General features: G+C 40.4%; 1 protein-coding gene across 1 annotated transcript in view; it reads left to right on the top strand.

Moving 5' to 3' along the window:
• Positions 1 to 19814, top strand: part of ADAMTSL1 (ADAMTS like 1) — a 381590-nt gene that overhangs the window by 274285 nt on the left and 87491 nt on the right. The window contains exon 20 of the mRNA XM_059411591.1: positions 12171 to 12298. Coding sequence (XP_059267574.1) covers positions 12171 to 12298 — 128 coding nt within the window. The remainder of the gene's footprint in view (positions 1 to 12170; positions 12299 to 19814) is intronic.

The following is a 19814-nucleotide window of genomic DNA, read 5'->3' as shown; positions in this document are numbered from 1 at the left end:
AAAAATAAAAAATTTAATAAAAAAAAAAAAAAAGAATCTCTTATGGTTTGTCTCCCTCCCCAGTCCCATCTTGTTTCCTTTTCTCCCTCCCTTCCCCCCAACGACTCTCCACCCTGCCTCTCAAATTCCTCATATCAAAGAGATCATTGATAATTGTCTTTCTCTGATTGATTTATTTCGCTTAGCATGATACCATCTAGTTCCATCCATGTCGTCGCAAATGGGAAGATTTCATTTTATTTAATGGCTGCATAGTATTCCATTGTGTGTATATACCACATCTTCTTTATCCATTCATCTGTTGAGGGACATCGAGATTCTTTCCACAGTTTGGCTATTGTGGACATTGCTGCTATAAACATTGGAGTGCATGTGCCCCTTCAGATCATTACATTTGTATCTTCAGTGTTAATACCCAGTAGTGCAGTTGCTAGGTCATCATAGGATAGCTCTATTTTCAAATTTTGGGGAAAGCCCCATACTGTTTTCCAAAGTGGCTGCACCAGCTTGCATTCCCACCAACAGTGTAGGAGGGTTCCCCTTTCTCTACATCCTTGCCAACCTCTGTCATTTCCTGACTTATTAATTTTAGCCATTCTGACTAGTGTGAGGTGGTATCTCACTGTGGTTTTGATTTGTATTTCCCTGATGCCAAGTGATGGTGAGCACTTCTTCATGTGTCTGTTGGCCATTTAAATGTCTTCTTTGTAGAAATGTCTGTTCATGTCTTCTGCCCATTTCTTGATTGGATTATTTGTTTTTTGAGTGTTGAGTTTGATAAGTTCTTTATAGATTTTGGATACTAGTCCTTTATCTGATATGTCATTTAAGAATATCTTCTCCCATTCTGTTGGTTGCCTTTTGGTTTTGTTTACTGTTTCTTTTACTGTGCAAAAGCATTTGATCTTGAGGAAGTCCCAAGAGTTTATTTTTTCCCTTGCTTCCTTTGCCTTTGGCAATGTTTCTAGGAAGAAGTTGCTGTGGCTGAGGTCAAAGAGGTTGCTGCCTGTGTTCTCTTCAAGGATTTTGATGGACTCCTGTCTCATATTGACATCTTTCATCCATTTTGAGACTATTTTTGTGTGTGGTATAAGGAAATGGTCCAGTTTCATTCTTCTGCATGTGGCTGTCCAATTTTCCCAACACCATTTGTTGAAGAGACTTTTTTCATTGGACATTCTTTCCTGCTTTGTTGAAAATTAGTTGACCATAGAGTTGAGGGTCTATTTCTGTGCTCTCCATTTTGTTCCATTGATCTATGTGTCTGTTTTTGTGCCAGGACCATACTGTCTTGATGATTACAGCTTTGTAATAGAGCTTGAAGTCTATAATTGTGATGCCACCAACTTTGGCTTTCTTTTTCAACATTCCTCTGGCTATTCAGGGTATTTTTCATTCCGTATAAATTTTGGGATTATTTCTTTGAAAAAAGTTGGTGGTATTTTGATGGGGATTGCATTGAACACACATGTAGATTGCTCTAGGTAGCATAGACATTTTCACAATATTTGTTCTTCCAATCCATGAGCATGGAATGTTTTTCCATTTCTTTGTGTCTTCCTCAGTTTCTTTCAGGAGTACTTCACAGTTTTCTGAGTACAGATTCTTTGCCTCTTTTGTTAGGTTTATTCCTAGGTCTTTTATGGTTTGGGGTGCAATTGTAAATGGGATCAACTCCTTAATTTCTCTTCTGTCTTCGTGTTGGTGTGTAGAAATGCAACTGATTTCTGTACATTGATTTTATATTCTGACACTTTACTTAATTCCTGTTTGAGGTCTAGCAGTTTTGGAGTGGAATCTTTTGGATTTTCCACGTATGGTATCATATCATCTACAAACAGTGAGAGTTTGACTTCTTCTTTGTCAATTAGATGCCTTTTATTTCTTTTTGATGTCTGATTGCTGAGGCTAGGACTTCTAGTACTATGTTGAATAGCAGTGGTGATAGTGGAGAGCCCTGCTGTGTTCCTGACCTTAAGGGAAAAGGTCTCAGTTCTTCCCCATTGAGAATGATATTTGCTGTGGGTTTTTCATAGATGGCTTTGAGGATATTGAGGTATTTACCCTCTATCCCTACACTTCAAAGAGTTTTGACCAAGAAAGGATGCTGTGCTTTGTCAGTTTTGTGTTTTTTTAGCATCTATTGAGAGTATCATATGGTTCTTGTCCTTTCATTAATGTGTTGTATCACATTAATTGATTTGCAGATATTGAACCAAACTTGCAGCCCCAGAATAAATCCCACATGGTTATGGTGAATCAACCTTTTAATGTACTGTTGGATCCTATTGGTTAGTATTTTGGGGAGAATTTTTGCCTCTGTGTTCATCAAGAATATCGGCCTATAATTCTCCTTTTGGGTGAGGTCTTTGTCTAGTTTTGGGATCAAGATAATGTTGGCCTCATAAGATGAGTTTGGAAGTTTTCCTTCCATTTCTATTTTTTGGAAGAGTTTCAGGAGAATAGGTATTAATTCTTTCAGTGTTTAGTAGAATTCCCTTGGGAAGCCATCTGGCCCTGAGCTCTTGTTTTTTTGGGGAGATTTTTGATAACTGCTTCAATCTCCTTACTCATTATGGATCTGTTCAGGTTTTCTATTTCTTCTTGGTTCAGTTTTGATAGTTTATACATGTCTAGCAATGTATCCATTTCTTCCAGATTGTCAAATTTGCTGGTGTATGGTTGCTCATAATTTGTTCTTATAACAGTTTGTATTTCCTTGGTGTTGGTTGTTACCTCTCCTCTTACATTCATGATTTTATTGATTTGGGTCCTTTCTCTTTTCTTTTTGATAAGGCTGGCCAGGGGTTTATCAGTCTTATTAATTCTTCCAAAGAACCAACTTCTAGTTTCGTTGATTTGTTCTACTGTTCTGGTTTTTTTTTTTTAATTTTTTATTTTTTATAAACATGTATTTTTATCCCCAGGGGTACAGGTCTGTGAATCGCCAGGTTTACACACTTCACAGCACTCACCAAAGCACATACCCTCCCCAATGTCCATAACCCCACCCCCCTTCTCCCAACCCCCCTCCCCCCAGCAACCCTCAGTTTGTTTTGTGAGATTAAGAGTCACTTATGGCTTGTCTCCCTCCCAATCCCATCTTGTTTCATTGATTCTTCTCCTACCCACTTAAGCCCCCATGTTGTATCACCACTTCCTCATTTCAGGGAGATCATATGACAGTTGTCTTTCTCTGCTTGACTTACTTCGCTAAGCATGATACGCTCTAGTTCCATCCATGTTGTCACAAATGGCAAGATATATACACAGTGGAATACTATGCAGCCATCTACTGTTCTTTTTGTTTCTATTTCATCAATTTCTGCTCTGATCTTTATGAATTTTCTTCTCCTGCTGGGTTTAGGCTTTCTTTGCTGTTGTTTCTCCAGCTCCTTCAGGAGTAGGGTTAGGTTGTACTTGAGACCTTTCTTTATTCTTGAGGGAAGACTTGTATTGCTATATACTTTCCTCTCAGGACTGCCTTTGCTGTGTCCCAAAGATTTTGAACAGTTGTGCTTTCATTTTCATTTGTTTCCATGAATTTTTTTAAATTCTTCTTTAATTTCCTGGTTGACCCATTCATTCTTTAGTAGGATGCTCTTCAGCCTCCATGTATTTTAGTTCTTTTCAACTTTCCTCTTTCCCTTTTCCTTTTAGTTTCAAAGCATTGTGGTCTGAAAATATGCAGGAAATGATCCCAATTTTTTGGTACTGGTTGAGACCTGATTTGTGACCCAGGATATGATCTATTCTGAAGAAGGTTCCATGTGTATGCAAATGTGTATTCTGTTGCTTTGGGATGGAATGTTCCAAATATATATGTGATGTCCATCTGGTCCAGTGTGTCATTTAAGACCTTTATTTCCTTGTTGATCTTTTGCTTGGATGATCTGTGCATTTCAGTGAGGGGGGTGTTAAAGTCCCCTACTATTATCAAATTATTGTTGATGTGTTTCTTTGATTTTATTAATTGGTTTATATAGTTGGCTGCTCCCATGTTAGGGGCACAGACATTTAAAATTGTTAGGGGCACCTGGGTGGCTCAGTGGGTTAAAGCCTCTGCCTTCGGTTCAGGTCATGGTCCCAGGGTCCTGGGATCGAGTCCCACATCAGGCTCTCTGCTCGGCGGGGAGCCTGCTTCCTCCTATCTCTCTGCCTGCCTCTCTGCCTACTTGTGATCTCTGTCTGTCAAATATATAAATAAAACCTTAAAAAAATATAAAAAATAAAATAGAATAGAATAAAATAAAATTGTTAGATCATCTTGTTGGACAGACCATTTAAGTATGATATAGTGTCCATCCTCCTCTATTATTATAGTTTTTGGCTTAAAATCTAATTTATCTGATATAGGGATTGCCACCCAAGCTTTCTTTTGATGTCCATTAGCATGGTAAATTGATTTCCACCACCTCACTTTAAATCTGGAGGTGTCTTTGGGTCTAAAATGAGTTTCTTGTAGACAGCATATCTATAGGGTCTTGTTTTTTAATCCATTCTGATAACCTGTATCTTTTGATTGGGGCATTTAGCCCATTTACATTCAGGGTAACTATCAAAAGATATGAATTAAGTGCCATTGTATTGTCTGTAAGATGACTGTTACTGTATATTGTCTCTGTTTCTTTCTGGTCTGTTACTTTTAGGCTTTCTCTTTGCTTAGAGGACACCTTCAATATTTCCTGTAGGGCTGGTTTCGTGTTTGCAGATTCTTTTAGTTTTTGTTTGTCATAGAAGCTTTTTCTCTCTCCTTCTATTTTCAATGACAGCCTAACTGGATATAGTATTCTTGGCTGCATATTTTTCTCATTCAGTGCTCTGAATGTATCATGCCAGTCCTTTCTGGCCTGCCAGGTCTCTATAGATTGGTCTGCTGCCAATCTAATATTTCTACCACTGTATGTTACAGACCTGTTATCCCGAGTTGCTTTCAGAATTTTCTCTTTGTCACTGAGACTTGTAAGTTTTACTATTAAAGATGGGGTGTGGACCTATTTTTATTGATTTTGAGGGGCTTTCTCTGTGCCTCCTGGATTTTGATGCTTGTTCCCTTCGCCAAATAAAGGAAATTCTGTGCTATAATTTGCTCCAATATACCTTCTGCCCCCTCTTCTTCTTATTCTCCTGGGGTCCCTATTATTCTAATATTGTTTTATCTTACAGTATCACTTATTCCTCGAATTCTCACCTCTTGGTTCAGTAGTTGTTTGTCTCTTTTTGCTGAGCTTCTTTATTCTCCTTCATTTCGTCTTCTATATCACTAATTCTCTCTTCTGTGTCATTTAGCCTAGCAGTAAGAGCCTCCAATTTTCATTGCACCTCATTAGTAGCTTTTTTTATTTCAACTTGGTTAGCTTTTAGTTCATTTCTCCAGAAAGGGATTCTCTAGTATCTTCCATGCTTTTTTCAAGCCCAGCTAGCACCTTCATAATCATCATTCTGAACTCTAATGCTGACATATTACTAATGTCCATATTGATTAGGTCCCTAGCCATCAGTACTGCCTCTTGTTCTTCTTTTCTTTTTTCTTGTTCTTTTTTTTTTTGTGTGTGTGTGGTGAGTTTGTCATTTTATCCAGATAAGAATGGATGAATGAGAGAACAAAATACTAAAAGGATAGTAATGACCCCAGAAAAAATATACACTTCCGGAAAGTGGTTGATTTTCTGTTCCTGGAATTGCTGCTCTTCTTCTCTTCTATCTCCTGTTGAGTTTACAGGTGTTCAGAATGGTTTGATAACCATCTAGCTGAGCTCCTGGGACCTGATGATATTTAGGTCACTTCCACTGCCTCCATCTTGCTCCTGCCCCCAACCCCATCATCTGTATTCTTTAAATATGTGAGCTTAAGTGAAATACCCACAACAATCCTAGACAGGTGCTATAATTCTCCTCATTTTATAGATAATGAAACTGTGAGACTGAGGTAAATGACTTGTCCAGGACTACCAAGTGACTGAGTGGTAAAGCTGGGATTGGGACCCTGACAGTTTACCTCCAGCATCTGAGCTTTTAACCACTGTGCTGTATTGTCAGCAGGGTCATTTTGAGCTCCACTGCTCTGAAGGTAACTCAACAATTATCTATTTAGCATGCCAGCTCTATGCAGGATACTCAGGAAGGAACTGTGAAAGAAGCAGAAGAGTCTCAGCCCTTGCGGTACTGTTTTCCAATCTAACTAAAGAAATGAGACATTGTTGAGCTGAAAGCATTTTGTAGTACAGCTCAGAACAACTCTGGAAGATCAGGAAAGGGAGAAATTCTCATGGACCATGATAACACAGGAGGTAGAACTTGACTCATTCTTAATGGAATGGGAAGATTGGGAAGGATAGATGGGAGGAGCAGGAGCATGAAATCATCCCCAAACTAATGACAAGGAGAATCAAAGAGGCTACCTTGACTTTGATAAACAAGTTAATGTTGGGATCTGGGATAGGTAATTTTGCAAAGATGAGAGCAAGATACTATTCTAAAGAGAAGGGATGTGCCTATGATTTCCAGCACCCACTCCTGTGTTGGGACCTAACATAGGTTTAAGAATGCATGCTTGTCAGGTCAGAAGGCCTGAGATAGTACAACATCGTGACCCGTGTAGAAGATGCATATTTCTGTGTCCAGAACTTTAAGATTTCCTCTTGAAAAGGAGGGGTTCCAAGATGGTAACATAAGAGAGCACCACTTACATCATTTTAAAAAACACTAATTTCTTAGCTGCAGTTGATATTGAAACTGCTTTTTTTTTTTTAATTTAGAAAACAGTAAGAATGGGTCAATATACTCCTTTATTTGATCCTTATAAGAACTGTCTGAGGTCAGTATTAGCCTCCATTTGCAGAAAGAACTTAGAGGTCCAGAGTTGAAACTCTTACCCAAGACCTCCACCTGTCTCTATCACTCTTGACTGAAGTCAGAAACATTCCTCTCCACAGCAGCTTCATGTGGTTGGTCATGGAGTTCACTTTGAGAAATAGGCCTACACAAGACAGGGATGGTCATTGTTGAGCCAAGGATTCAGAGGATATCCTGATGCCACCCCACTCACAGAATTGCTAGAGACTTTCCTTTAGACACCCAGAGCGGCCTCCTTTCAACTAAGAGTACTTTCTCACTCTACATTACAAATGCAGATGAGGCAGTTTCACCTCAAAGAGCTTATACTTGGTAGGACTGACCCCTGGCACTTTCTCCGAATCCTACTCATAAGGTGGACAAGGGCCGTACTTACGTAACTAAAACAATGATTTGCACTCTAAGCTGCTCCTTCTTTTCTAGAATGCTGGAGAAGACATGCTGTCCCAAAGAAGCTCTCAAGTAAAGGCCATCAGAAAAGCAAAACTCTTTTATTTTCTAGCTAACTGTATGAGCAAAGAAATAAAGCAATAGGTTTTATTTCAGTAAACCAAAGGGAAAGTGGAGGTATGGGTATGGGAGAAAAGCAGCTAGTATTAATATTCCTAATGTGACCACAGGACCATTTTATATGTAGGCCTTAATTATGCCCCATTCCATGTCCCCTCGTTCTCTGATTCTTTAAATTCCAAAACAACTCCAGAGAAATCTTTCTGGTTTTGCTTGGAAAGCAGCACTATAGTTCTGTGTCTGTGCATTCTAAAACAGGCCTGTCAAATCCAAAAACGAAATACAAGTTGACAGAAATCAGCTACTAACAAATTAAGTTAAATTAATAGAGCAGACGCCTGAAATACAAAGAAAACTTTTTATTCCCCATGAATCTCTCTCCCTAGATAGCAAGCTAGATAGAGAGACTAAAGCTGAACTCAGGCTTCACAGCAAAGCCCTTTCTTTTGCCTTGTCATGTTTCCTAGAGAGCCCTGCGTGGGAACCCTCTTCAGAACTACTGCTCCTCCTGGTGGCAGCCTCCAAACCACCAGCTACCAAAGTTGAGGACATACTAAAAGACATAATAAGTTGGAAAAAAAGAGTGCTAGACCAAGAATCTCTATTTCAAATTCCAACTCTACAACCAAATAATACTTTACCTCCTTGAGCTGAAGAGTTTGGTTTTATGAGTGTAAATCATTTGTAAGTATATGCAAATTCAGATTTTGCCCAGTAGGTTTTGTCCCTTAATATTTAAGACCGTTTTTATGAGGGCAAATACATCATCATCTCTATCTTTGTATATATGTTACATAGAATAAAAGAACATGCAAGTGGTAAATCTAGATCTAGGTTCATTCCTTTCCACTCTCACTGTTCCCATCCTAGTTCAGCCTCGTGTGGCTTTTCGCCTGATGTGAAGGCTCTCCTCCTTCTCTTCATCACCTCTGTGGGAATCTTTTCTGAGGTTCAGACCTGCTCAGAAAGCATTATGCCTCACTCAGTAGCATCCGTAAGTGGTGCAGCTACAAAAGCTGTTCTTCCCACCTTAAAAAATGGGTGGTTCAGGCCCACTGCTGGGAGCAGGTTCTATACCTCCTACCCGAGATCAAACAGATATAGTAGTTCTATGAGGCAGGAGAGGAATGATCTGAATGTGGAGATCTAATAAACTGTCAGAGGGCTACAGAGAATTGGCCAATAACATACTCCCCTCTCTTCCTTTCTGACAATCTTTACCACTCCCATCCTTCCTCACATTTAATTTTTCCTTCAGGATGCCCAACATTACCAACAAAAGCATCACTGGAAATGCCAGAAGATGGTATGGAAATTCCTGCTATACCTTATTTTCGCAGCTCAGCTTCCTCTGCTGAGTAGGAAGACCTACTTCAGCTGGGTTTTAGACGTGGATAAGCTAAAATATCAGAAGGTGAAGGGATTTGCCAGTGGTGACCACTTTAAACAATAGCAGGATCAAAGTTCAGAAGACTGGTCTTCTAGCCTCCTGGTCTGAATGTTCAATTCAAGAAACCTTTCTGTAGGGAAGAGAGAGACGGTGCAGGTTTTAGGGAAGCAGGCATCCCAATGGATTTGGGAATTTGGCATATTCTAATCCCTGCCTTTTGAGTGCAATAAAACTGAATAACAATGCTAAACTCAATCATCATGAGTAGTCAGTTCTATTGATATTTGATTAAGCCTGCTTTTATTATTGCTGTTTGGAAATCATTATGGAGGCATACATGCTCTGGGATATCATCATGATTTAAATCATAGTCAATTTTTAATTTTTTTTTTAAATCTAAGCCTGAATACCTGAAGAGATTTAGCAATATAATATAGTTGTGTTTGTTAAGATTCTTTTTTAAGATAGTGACATTGATGAAGTCTTAGAATATAAGTGAGGTTCGGTGGGCTGAGGTTCGGAGCCGATGACCAAGAAAGAATTCTTGAGACATCTTTGGTGCAAAATGGTGGTTTATTAAAGCATGGGGACAGGAACCTGTGGGCAGAAAGAGCTCCTGCCCCGGGGCTGTGACGAGTGGTCCATTATATGCTTGCAAGTTGGGAGGGGGGCAGGCAGTAAATTTGGAAGGAATTTTGGAAGCAAGGTTTCCAGGATCTCAAGGGGCTAGCTACTGTTAGGAAAAGGGTTATTCATTACTAGTAATAAAACCTTTGTCCTGAGACCCTTTAGAGTGGACCATATGCTTGGGAATGATTGTCAGCACTATCTTAGAGGGTTTAGAGATAAATTTTCCAAAGGAATTGCTAAAGTAGACTTATAAGATCCTTGTTGGCAATAGGGGGTCAGTCAGGCTAGGATTGCCCTTTGACATAGCAAAGATTTAAGGTGGGGGTAGTTGAGTCCCTAGAGGAATGTCACTCTGCCTATTTTAAGGGCTTGTCAGTGGGTAAGGAAATTTGATAACTTTTCTTCTGCCTCCATTTCCCACATCAACATTGTTACTTATTATATAGTTTACCAAAGATAAGAAGTGAGTATTGTCATCTTTCTTTTACTAGCTTCTTTGAAATAGCCTAACATGTAACTGTTTGAGAAAATTCCCTTAGCATTTAATGGATGTGTGAATGAATGAGTGGATGAGTTCTACCGCAGTCTCTCATGGCCTCTTTCCAAACCCTAACGAATCTAGCTCCAGCTCAGTGCCCCCAAAACTTGACTCTCTTCAGCAGTTGTGTTGATGGTGTGGAATGGCACCGAATCAAACACAGACCATTCAGAAACTTCCCTTTAGCTGAGGTTTTCTGTTTCCTTCCCCATTTTTACCAGAACTGCGTAGCAGATTAAAGATTGATACGTGTAAGCCTTGTTTTTCCTCTTTCTTGCCTTCCTTCTGCCAGGAGGTAAGAGTAAGAAATGCAGTCATTTCAAGGCCAAAAATGGAGCTGAAGAAGCATGATCCATTGCCAGATTGGCTGCCCACCTCAGAATAACTAAAAGTTGATGAGAGTCGGTGCCAGAGTGTCAATAACATAGTCTGGAGAGGACCCAGCAAGAGAGATAATGAGGAAGGGAAAGAATTGTATAGTGAGGAGAACATGTTGCTGGGGCAGGAGGTCTGATTCCTAGTCTGAATTTCACCACCAAGTCTCATGAGTCCTGACATTTTCATGCTTTCCCTCCCCCCTGCAACATTTCCTGAAAAATGACCCCTATTTCCAGCTTATGTCCTGCGGGTGGATGTTGACATGCTATTGGGTGAACAGATCTTTGTTTGGCCTTGTGAAACTAGAGAGATAGAAATTATCCCAAAGATGGAAATGACTGATTCTGGAAGCCTCTAAGCCCCCTGTAAGGCATTGTTGTACTATTGAATGGTTTGCTGACCAATGCACTGGATATCTGAGCTTCCTGTCCTGTCCTTCTGGATTCCCACCTCCACCTAAACAATCCAGCTGTCATCAGCCTCATCAAGTCACGGAGACATAAGTTTAAGCCCTCATTAGTCACTAATCTGCTTAACTGCCATGAGGTAGCTAGTGGTTCTTAGAAATGGCATAAATCCAAACAAGAACAAAGGTAAAACTAAGATTGGAGTGGGTTTTGAAGCTCTTGCTAGGCACTCACAATGTGATGCTTGTAATTCTTTTAGAGAAGGCAAAATATTGGAACTAGATGGTGATTGCTCTGGAATTTTCTACCATTGTCTCGAAGGGCAGGTTTTGCCTTTATTTTACTTACCTTTTTTTTTTTAAAGATTTTATTTATTTATTTTATATATATAGAGAGAGATCACAAGTAGGCAGAGAGGCAGGAAGAGAGAGAGGAGGAAGCAGGCTCCCCACTGAGCAGAGAGCCCACTGCAGGGCTCAATCCCAGGACCCCGGGATCATGACCTGAGCTGAAGGCAGAGGCCCCAACACACTGAGTCACCCAGGTGCCCCTTTACTGACCTTTTCTACAAAGAGTCCTTTATTAAGTTTTATGGGAAGCAATAAGATCTAAGTTTTATACCCTATGGATGGATATATGTATGACTGCCTAGAATTGAGAGGTAGTTAGACATAGGATTTCCTTCAAACACATGCATCAGTATCCTCTCCTCAATATTTGACTCTTGGCTTACTCTCACACAACTCCAGGCCTTTACTCCAGATGCTTTTCTCCATGTCTGGAAACCCTGCCTACTTTCCACCATCCAACAAAGCTCTAACCCCCTTCGGCTTGGGTCATGATCCCAGGGTCCTGGGATCGAGCCCCACATCTGGCTCTCTGCTCAGCAGGGAGCCTGCTCCCCCCCCCCCACCGCCCACCTCTCTGTCTGTCAAATAAATAAATAAAATCTTAAAAAAAAAAAAAAACCTCTACTCCTCCTTCCTTTTCCTTAAGAAGCCTTTCCCAAATCCACCTGCACCATTCATTCCAGCATCTCCTCTCATCCATGATGTGGGTGTTATATGTATTCAGAAAACATATACTGTCTACTCCAACTGGCATTTTTAGATCAAGTAATCAACAAGCTGCACAGGCAATCAAAAACCTCATTTGGGGCTGCTAGCAGAATCCCATCAGTCAAAGTGGCAAGAGAGCCTGTGTTCCTGAGTGTCACTGTGGCTGGTTTGTCTCTGTTTTAAAAACAGGGTTCCAGGGGCACCTGGATGGATCAGTTAAGCTCCAACTCTTAATCTCAGCTCAGGTCTTGATCTCAGGGTCATGAGTTCAAGCCCCATGTTGGGAATAGAGGGTACCTTAAATATAAAAATAAAACAGGGTTCCTTCCTGCCTTACCAGTATTGAATGCCAGAAAGGAGTCAACTGACCTGATTAGGTCTCTATTTCTTTTCTGTTACTCCAGGATTCTTCTGCAGCCAGATGATTCCTTACAGATCCTGGCACCAGTGGAAGCTGATGTGGGTTTCTACACTTGTAATGCCACAAATGCCTTGGGCTATGACTCTGTCTCCATTGCCGTCACATTAGCAGGTAACATGAAAATTCTGTGTGGTTCGATTGGGAGTGACACCATGGGTGCCTAAGATTTGCCAAGCAAGTCCAGGAACACATAGATAAAAGAGATTCACATGCTGCCTTCAGGGAGGTTATGGCCTATAATTATAATTAAGTGGAGATGAAGTATAATAGTTGGTAGAATGAAATACATGGTATAAATGATAACCTAAGAGTGTGCCCAGACATTCATTTCATCTGGGAGATTTTAGAGTCAGAACGAGTGGGTTTTGATAAGCAGAGATGGCGCAATACTCCAGGAAGACAGAACAACATGAGCAAAGGAGTTGTGTACAAGTAAGTAACATGTTCAGGAACATGGGTTTTGACCTGAGATTTTGAATGCTCATTTGGGATCCTATCATTTCTCCTTGTTACACATGTTGCGAAGAAGTCTTAAAGACCCACGGGTCATTGGAATTCCTCAGTCATGGTTTGGAGCAGGAGTGTTCTCTCCAGTTTGTTTTATGTCAACCTCTTGCTCTAACACACCTGTCCACACTTTCCCTTTATCCGTAAGGTTAGGCAAACATTCTGCACATGGTGATTTAAGAAAACTGCTGTATAAAGTACAGTGTCTCCCAATATTGTGGTCTTGTCATCATGTACTTTATAAAAAAAACCTCTCTTAACCTAGGACACAAATCCTTGCCTTCGAAACGAGAAAAGACCTAGGTACCAACTGTACCATCCCTCATTTCTTAGAGGCCAGGTCCTGTAACCCGAGGTCATGTAACCACTCAGCTAGTCATGGAGGTAAGAAGGGAACCGAGGCCTCCTGACTCCGTTCATTGTTCCTTCCATTTCCCCAATGATCCTGCCGAAGTAGGATCCTCTTTCTCAGATCTGGCCCATGCAGTCTTTCTGGCGGTACGTTGCATGTGTTTGTCTTTATTCTTTTCAATTGCTGCTCCTGTCAGATGATTCAGTAAATGCTAGAAAAGCCAACGTCACCCCACACTGACCTCATCGGTCCATGCTGGGATTATGTTGTCACACTGTTCTCTAGTCACACATGCTACTCCCTTGCATATCTGTTTAGCAACAGCATTTCTGCCCCCATGACCTAAGGCTGATCTGGAAAGGGACCTTTAGCAGGAGGCTTTCCAGGGAAGATGAAAGTCAGCAGTGAATAAGGCAAGCTAAGATCACCCTGGGGTGGATTAAAGACTGATATTATTAATGCCTATTTTTTTGAGCAGAACATTTGCTTTCCTCCTAATGTATTCCAGTTACAGTCTTCATTCCCCTCTTTGTACAGAGTCCAGATGCTCAGCACCAATCTCTTAAAAGCTCTTCTGCCTTCCACACTCCAACCTGCCTTTCGCAAGGGCACTGCTGACATCCTTCCAATAGCTGGCAAACAATGGCTCTTAGAGGATTAAGTCTCTTATTTATATTTATCCAGATATGGTTCAGCTCCATCACAGACTGAATACCCGTGTTCACCTGAATTTAATACGATTAATGGAAACCTGTCTGGAATTAAGTAAGGCAATTGTAACATCAAACTTGTCTTCAGCTCTTTGAAGAAGACCTAGTGGAGGCTGCCAAAGTGTTCAAAGCCAGAAAAGAGAGAGCAGCCAAGGAGGCACCGGGTAATGGGAGGAAAGGGTCTGACCAATGAAGTAGATCACAAACACCACACCTAGGACCTAGGGGACTGGGTCCTTGTACTTCAGTGCTGGGCTTTGTTCAGGTCCGCTGATGAATCTAGTGGTCCCACTAAAAATTAAGGCTCAAAATGCATTTTAATATATTGCCTTGTGATTGGATTTGTGTCTTTACCTGGGATTATCATCTACACCTGTGGCATATCAGCTACTCTTCTTAGCATACCCTCCACCAAGTACTGTGGGACATTTAGCAATAAATAAGGCCTGAATTTTGTGCTCCGTAATGCATACAGACTAGTCAAGGCAACCGAGGCATACAGGACTATTTAGAATGGAAAGATAGTTATAGTTTCCTTCAAATGTAAGCATCAAGTTCCTTTGTAGTGGCATAAACACACACACACACACACACACACACACATATATACACACACACACACACACACACACACACACACACACAATTTAAGGGGAAAATAATTTACCCCTTAAAGTGTCAAGCATTTATAAATTTCCTGACCAGTGATGCTGGGTATTCATAACCTCCCTGGGTTTTCATTCTCATTTAGAAAAATGAAATTAATAATATCCTGTGGGATCATGTTGAGTTAAACAAGATGGCGCATGTGAAGAAGAAGCACTTAGCCCCATGCCAGGCATCAGTAAATTTTTCATTTTCTTTCTCTAGCTTTGCTAAAATGAAACACATCCTGAAAGCCATTCTAAAATGTGTAAAACATTAGTCCAACTTGGCTTCCATGTATTTTTCATTATAAGTCTTCACACTGAGATTTTTCCTGTATGGATTTAGGAACTGATTCAGCCCAAATGCAGTCTAATCTTCATGGTAAATCTCTGTGCTTCTGGACTTCCAAAAACATTGCAGACTTTTTGCCTTGACTTCTGTATGGATGTCAGACCAAAAGGGGGAAAAAATATCTTTTTGCGGCTAAAGATACTGAAGTGTGTCCATGATTTTGTAAGGAAGGTATGAACTTTGGTCTTGCCAGTGTGCTTGAGTTGACTAGAGGTGGGGAAACTTCATAGTAATTCGAGGGAGCAGGCAAAGCATGACAGACAGTTAAGCCTAAGGGCTCTGCAGTCTCCTGGTCTGGATCGGAATCCTGGCTCTGTCACTTCCTGGCTGTGTAACTTCAAGGAACTTCTTTGCTCTTTTTGACTTGGCTTCTTCATTTGTAAATGGTGATAAAAATAGTACTTGATTCAGACAGTTCCCGTGAAGACTCAATAGAAAATGCTGATAATTGTGCAGTCCATATTTGTTAGCTATTATTATTGTGAGGAAAATGCATAAAATAAAAGCTGAATTATTTTTATAGGAGAGGAGACTCCTTTTCAGAGACTAGAATGCTCACAAGCCCTTTGGAGGGCGCCGTACCCTCAGTGTCTCCATGCCAGCTCAGGAACTTGGATTAGCCATCTAGAAAGGGCTGGGCTTCCTGGATTCAAAAGGGAGACACCTTGAGATAAGGAATACCTCACATGGGCCTGATGAACTCTCAGTGGTCCACAATCTTGGCCCACAACCTCTTCCACGGAGTTACCCCATCCTCTGGAGTGACTGTTTGCCAATTCTGCCTCTCAGATTCCTTTTAGGTCTGTTGCCACTCTGTACGCAATTTTTCTTTAAACATATAAACACCATTCAACTTCAGACATGCTAGACAAACCCTTCCTGGTCTGCCTTCTTTGGCCCTGTAAAATACTGTCTTCAGTATCCTTTTGCTTTCCTCCAAACTCATCCATTACCTGATTTGTCTGTCTCAGAGACTTGAGGGTACTTTGTAAGTGTGTGTCAGCATGGAGACAACTAGCGTCTCCCTGTCCACCTCCCTGGTTCAGAACGGAAGCTCACAGCCAGGTAGACACAGGGCCACAAGATTCCTTTCTGTCCTGAACGAATTAATTGGATACCTGTTTCACTGCTTAGAATGTAGAGGACAGTAGCATACCATGGATGGGTGGGTTATAGCAGGTAGGAAGGAGTATAAGAATGGCCCCAAAAGGTCACATACCTAACATTTTGAAGTATTGATTATTGTATATCCACTATAGACGGCTCTAGGTAAAGGAGAGTTTCTGGTGTGAACAGAGATGGGCACAAAGATTGGAGAGCCATCTCAACTAGTCAGATTCAACGCTCAGCCAGGTTGCTCAGGAATCTTCCAATCTGAATGGCAAAGGCAGGGTTTTGAAGGAAAGCAGTAGTTTCCTGGTAAATTGCTTCAGTCTGGCTCAGTGGAGTTGAGCTCTACTTACCAATGCAAATGAGTCCTGTCCAGGTGTAGACCATGGATGAGGTCATTGCCATAAGGGAAAAGTTTTTGGTTGTCATTGACTTTATAAGATCACAAAAGAGATACTGTAAGCCCTGCCTGACATCATCACTGGAAAATGAGAAGAAGATGAGAGATGAGCATATCTTTCATTGAAAGGCGAGAATACAGATGAGCTCATCTGAAGTTTTCTCAGGAAGAGAGAGACAGAAAATATTTCTCTTTTCCTGGCATGCTTTTCTGCTTTTTTATGAGTTGAACAACTGACACATACTGTGTCTAATAAGGAGATCACAGAAAATAAAATATAAAGGAAAATAAAAATAAAAGGCCATTGTCCTTGAAATTCATCTTTCCTTACCCTCTCCCCATCATGATTTAGCAGCTGCAGTAAAAGACAAGTAGTTTTGTAAGGTTTTTATAATACAACTCTTTTCAGATTGGCATTTCTGAAAATTTATCCAGCAATTCTGTAAACCAGAGAAGAACTTTGCTTCACAGACAGACTCAGAGAGAGTCCTATCACCGGTGGCAAAGATAGACAAAGGCGGGTTTTCTCCAGTGCATTAGATGAGAAGGAAAGGTAGATATGTTTGGCTCTATTTCATATGGTGCTCTGAACAACAGGAAAATGGCCACTAACGAATCCAAGTTGCCATCAACAGATCTTATTATCTGATATGCTACTGAGTAATCAACATCCTCAAGTTTTGTTCAGTAGGTACAAATGTGGAGCATGCCTGCTAAAGAGCCCCAGCTTTTATAGAACTTAGATAAAATGGATGAGAATATAGCAGGAGAATCCACCAGCTTGGAATAAAGGAAACAAAGAAGTACCAATGATCCAAGCTAGTCCACCTCAGATTCTGAAAAGGCAATTTTCACATCTATCCAAAGGAATGAGGGAAGGATGCATGGTCGGACAGATAGTGGGATATAGCGTATCCTGGGTTAGTCATTTCTAGGACAGGCTGCAGTATTATGTGTTTGTACTAGGTATGAGGTCCATTGTCAAGGGTTCTGCACTGGAGTTAACTTTTTTTTTTTTAATTTTTTATAAACATGTATTTTTATCCCCAGGGGTACAGGTCTGTGAATCGCCAGGTTTACACACTTCACAGCACTCACCAAAGCACATACCCTCCCCAATGTCCATAACCCCACCCCCTTCTCCCAAACCCCCTCCCCCCCAGCAACCCTCAGTTTGTTTTGTGAGATTAAGAGTCACTTATGGTTTGTCTCCCTCCCAATCCCATCTTGTTTCATTTATTCTTCTCCTACCCACTTAAGCCCCCATGTTGCATCATGGATGGAACTAGAACGTATCATGCTTAGCGAAATAAGTGGAGTTAACTTTTTAAGAACTGTTTTCCAGAGCGGCTGCACCATTTTACATTTCCACCAGCAAGGTGTGAGGGTTCCAGTTTCTCCACGTCCTCAATAATGCTCCTTATCATCCTTTTTTTTTTTTATTATAATCGTGCTCATGAATGAGAAGTACTATTTCACTGTGATTTTAGTTTATATTTCTCTAATGATTAATGATGTCAAGTAGCGTTTTTGTGCTGATTTGTCATTTATAGATCTTTATCGTTGTAGTGATAACTTAGTTAAAACAACACAAATATATAATCTTATGATTCCATAGGTCAAAAGTCTCATATAGTCTCAGAAGATAAAATCAAGATGTCAACAGGCTGCATTCCTTTCTGAAAGCTCTAGGGGAGAATTTTTTTCTTTTTTTGTTCATTTGGGTTGTTGGCATACTTAGTCCCTTGAAACCTAGGACTCTGGTTCCCGTTTTGTTACTGACTGTGGATGGAGCTCCATTCCCAGATTCTAGAAGCTATTGCATTCCTTGGCATTTGGCCACCTTTGTCCGTCTTCAAAGCTAGAAATGGCAGGCTGAGCCCTTCTCGTGTTGCTTCTCTCTGACAAACTGTCTCCCTCTTCTGATTTTAAGGGCTCGTGTGACAGACTAGGCCCACCTAAATAACCTAGAATGATCTCTGTATTTTAAGGTCAGCTGATTAGCAACCTTAGTTTCCTTTTGCCTGTAGGATAACAAAGACACTGATTCCAAGGATTGCATATAGGCATCTTGGGGTGGGGCATTAATCTGCCTACCATACCCTGTCTGAAGGCACAGCTCATTTTCATTGAACTATTGCCATAGAAAAATGCAAATCTAATGTAGATAGACTTTCTAACTTTTCCAGATAAGTCAAACGTTTCAAAATATTCACAAATACACACACACACACACACACACACACACACACACACACTTTCAATCTCTCCATTTTTTACTGAGCCCAACTAATTCAAACTTGTAAAAAATTATTTTCGGGCTAAACACATCTGTGCTATGAACATAGCCTGGAGGTTACCAGTACCCTCCAGTCAAATCTTCCATTTTCTGTATTTTCTGATCAGCTATTATACCACATTTCCCAGTGTAGTCAGAGTATTACACAAAGGGTAATAATTTATTTTATTAGATTATACTAACTAAAACCATGTAATGATTTGGATGAAAGAGAAACATTTATTTTTTACTATTACAAAAAAGGAAACTTATTGTAATCATGGAATAAGTAAGATTCTAAGGCAAGTATCTGCCTCATTACAAAATTTAGGAGCAGATTTTGAACTATAAATCTGTGTCCTTATTATAAACAGAGGGGTTTTAAATAGATACACTTTTGGGTCTCTTGAAGACCTGAAAGTTTCATGAATTTCTTACATGCAAATCAAGAAGAGCAGTCCCTCCACCTGCTATACACTTCCCTTACCTGAAATTCTAATTTTTACAAATTTCCCTCCTTTTACATTGGGAGGCTAGAAGAAATATAGGTTTTGCCAGTAATGCCTTAGGAAAAACAACAGGTTAGAGGAAAGGTTCCCAGAGGACTGGTGATGAGAAAGGGCACCAGGTAAGCAGAGTGGACTGAAGGTTCAGATGCCGACTCTCAAGGCAGGAGGTAGAAGTGAAGTGAAGGAGACCCTACATGAGAGACTGCAGGACAGGAAGGAGTTAAAAATCCCTGAGCTATAAAATGTGAAAGGCATTTGGAAGGAGAACCAGACTAAGAAAAAAAAAAAAATCGTGCATTTCAATATAACTATTATCTATAACAAAGCGACTCTTGTTGAAATGGCTAGGTAGCCAGATCTTGAGAAGTTTCTGGCCAGCATGGGATGGTAACTAGTAATAGTGTCTGTATCTGTCATTATTCATTTCAGATGTGCAAGATGTTGTTGGCCTTTATAAGGGCTTTCATGGGATCACACTGATTGTGGCCCCTTAAACTCTATTTAACTCATGAGTCTCAAAATCTTCAACTGGGAATTCTCACTTCAGGGAGTTTTTGCAGACTTAACTCCAATGGCCCTTATTAGAAGCCTGTGATAAATTGCAGAAGCCAGTGTTTCTTACAGCATTGTTTGCATATTCTCACTTACTACAGGCATTACCCATCGATGAAAGCTGGATCAAATGCAGTTGTTTTAGTTTTAGATATTGAAAGTATGTGAAATTTGTAAAACCTCTTCACACTAATATTTTCATTAGTGGGT

The sequence above is a fragment of the Mustela nigripes genome, chromosome 9, assembly GCF_022355385.1.
Source record: "Mustela nigripes isolate SB6536 chromosome 9, MUSNIG.SB6536, whole genome shotgun sequence".
Taxonomy (NCBI): Eukaryota; Metazoa; Chordata; class Mammalia; order Carnivora; family Mustelidae; genus Mustela; species Mustela nigripes.
This window is presented reverse-complemented; position numbering and strand designations above follow the sequence as displayed.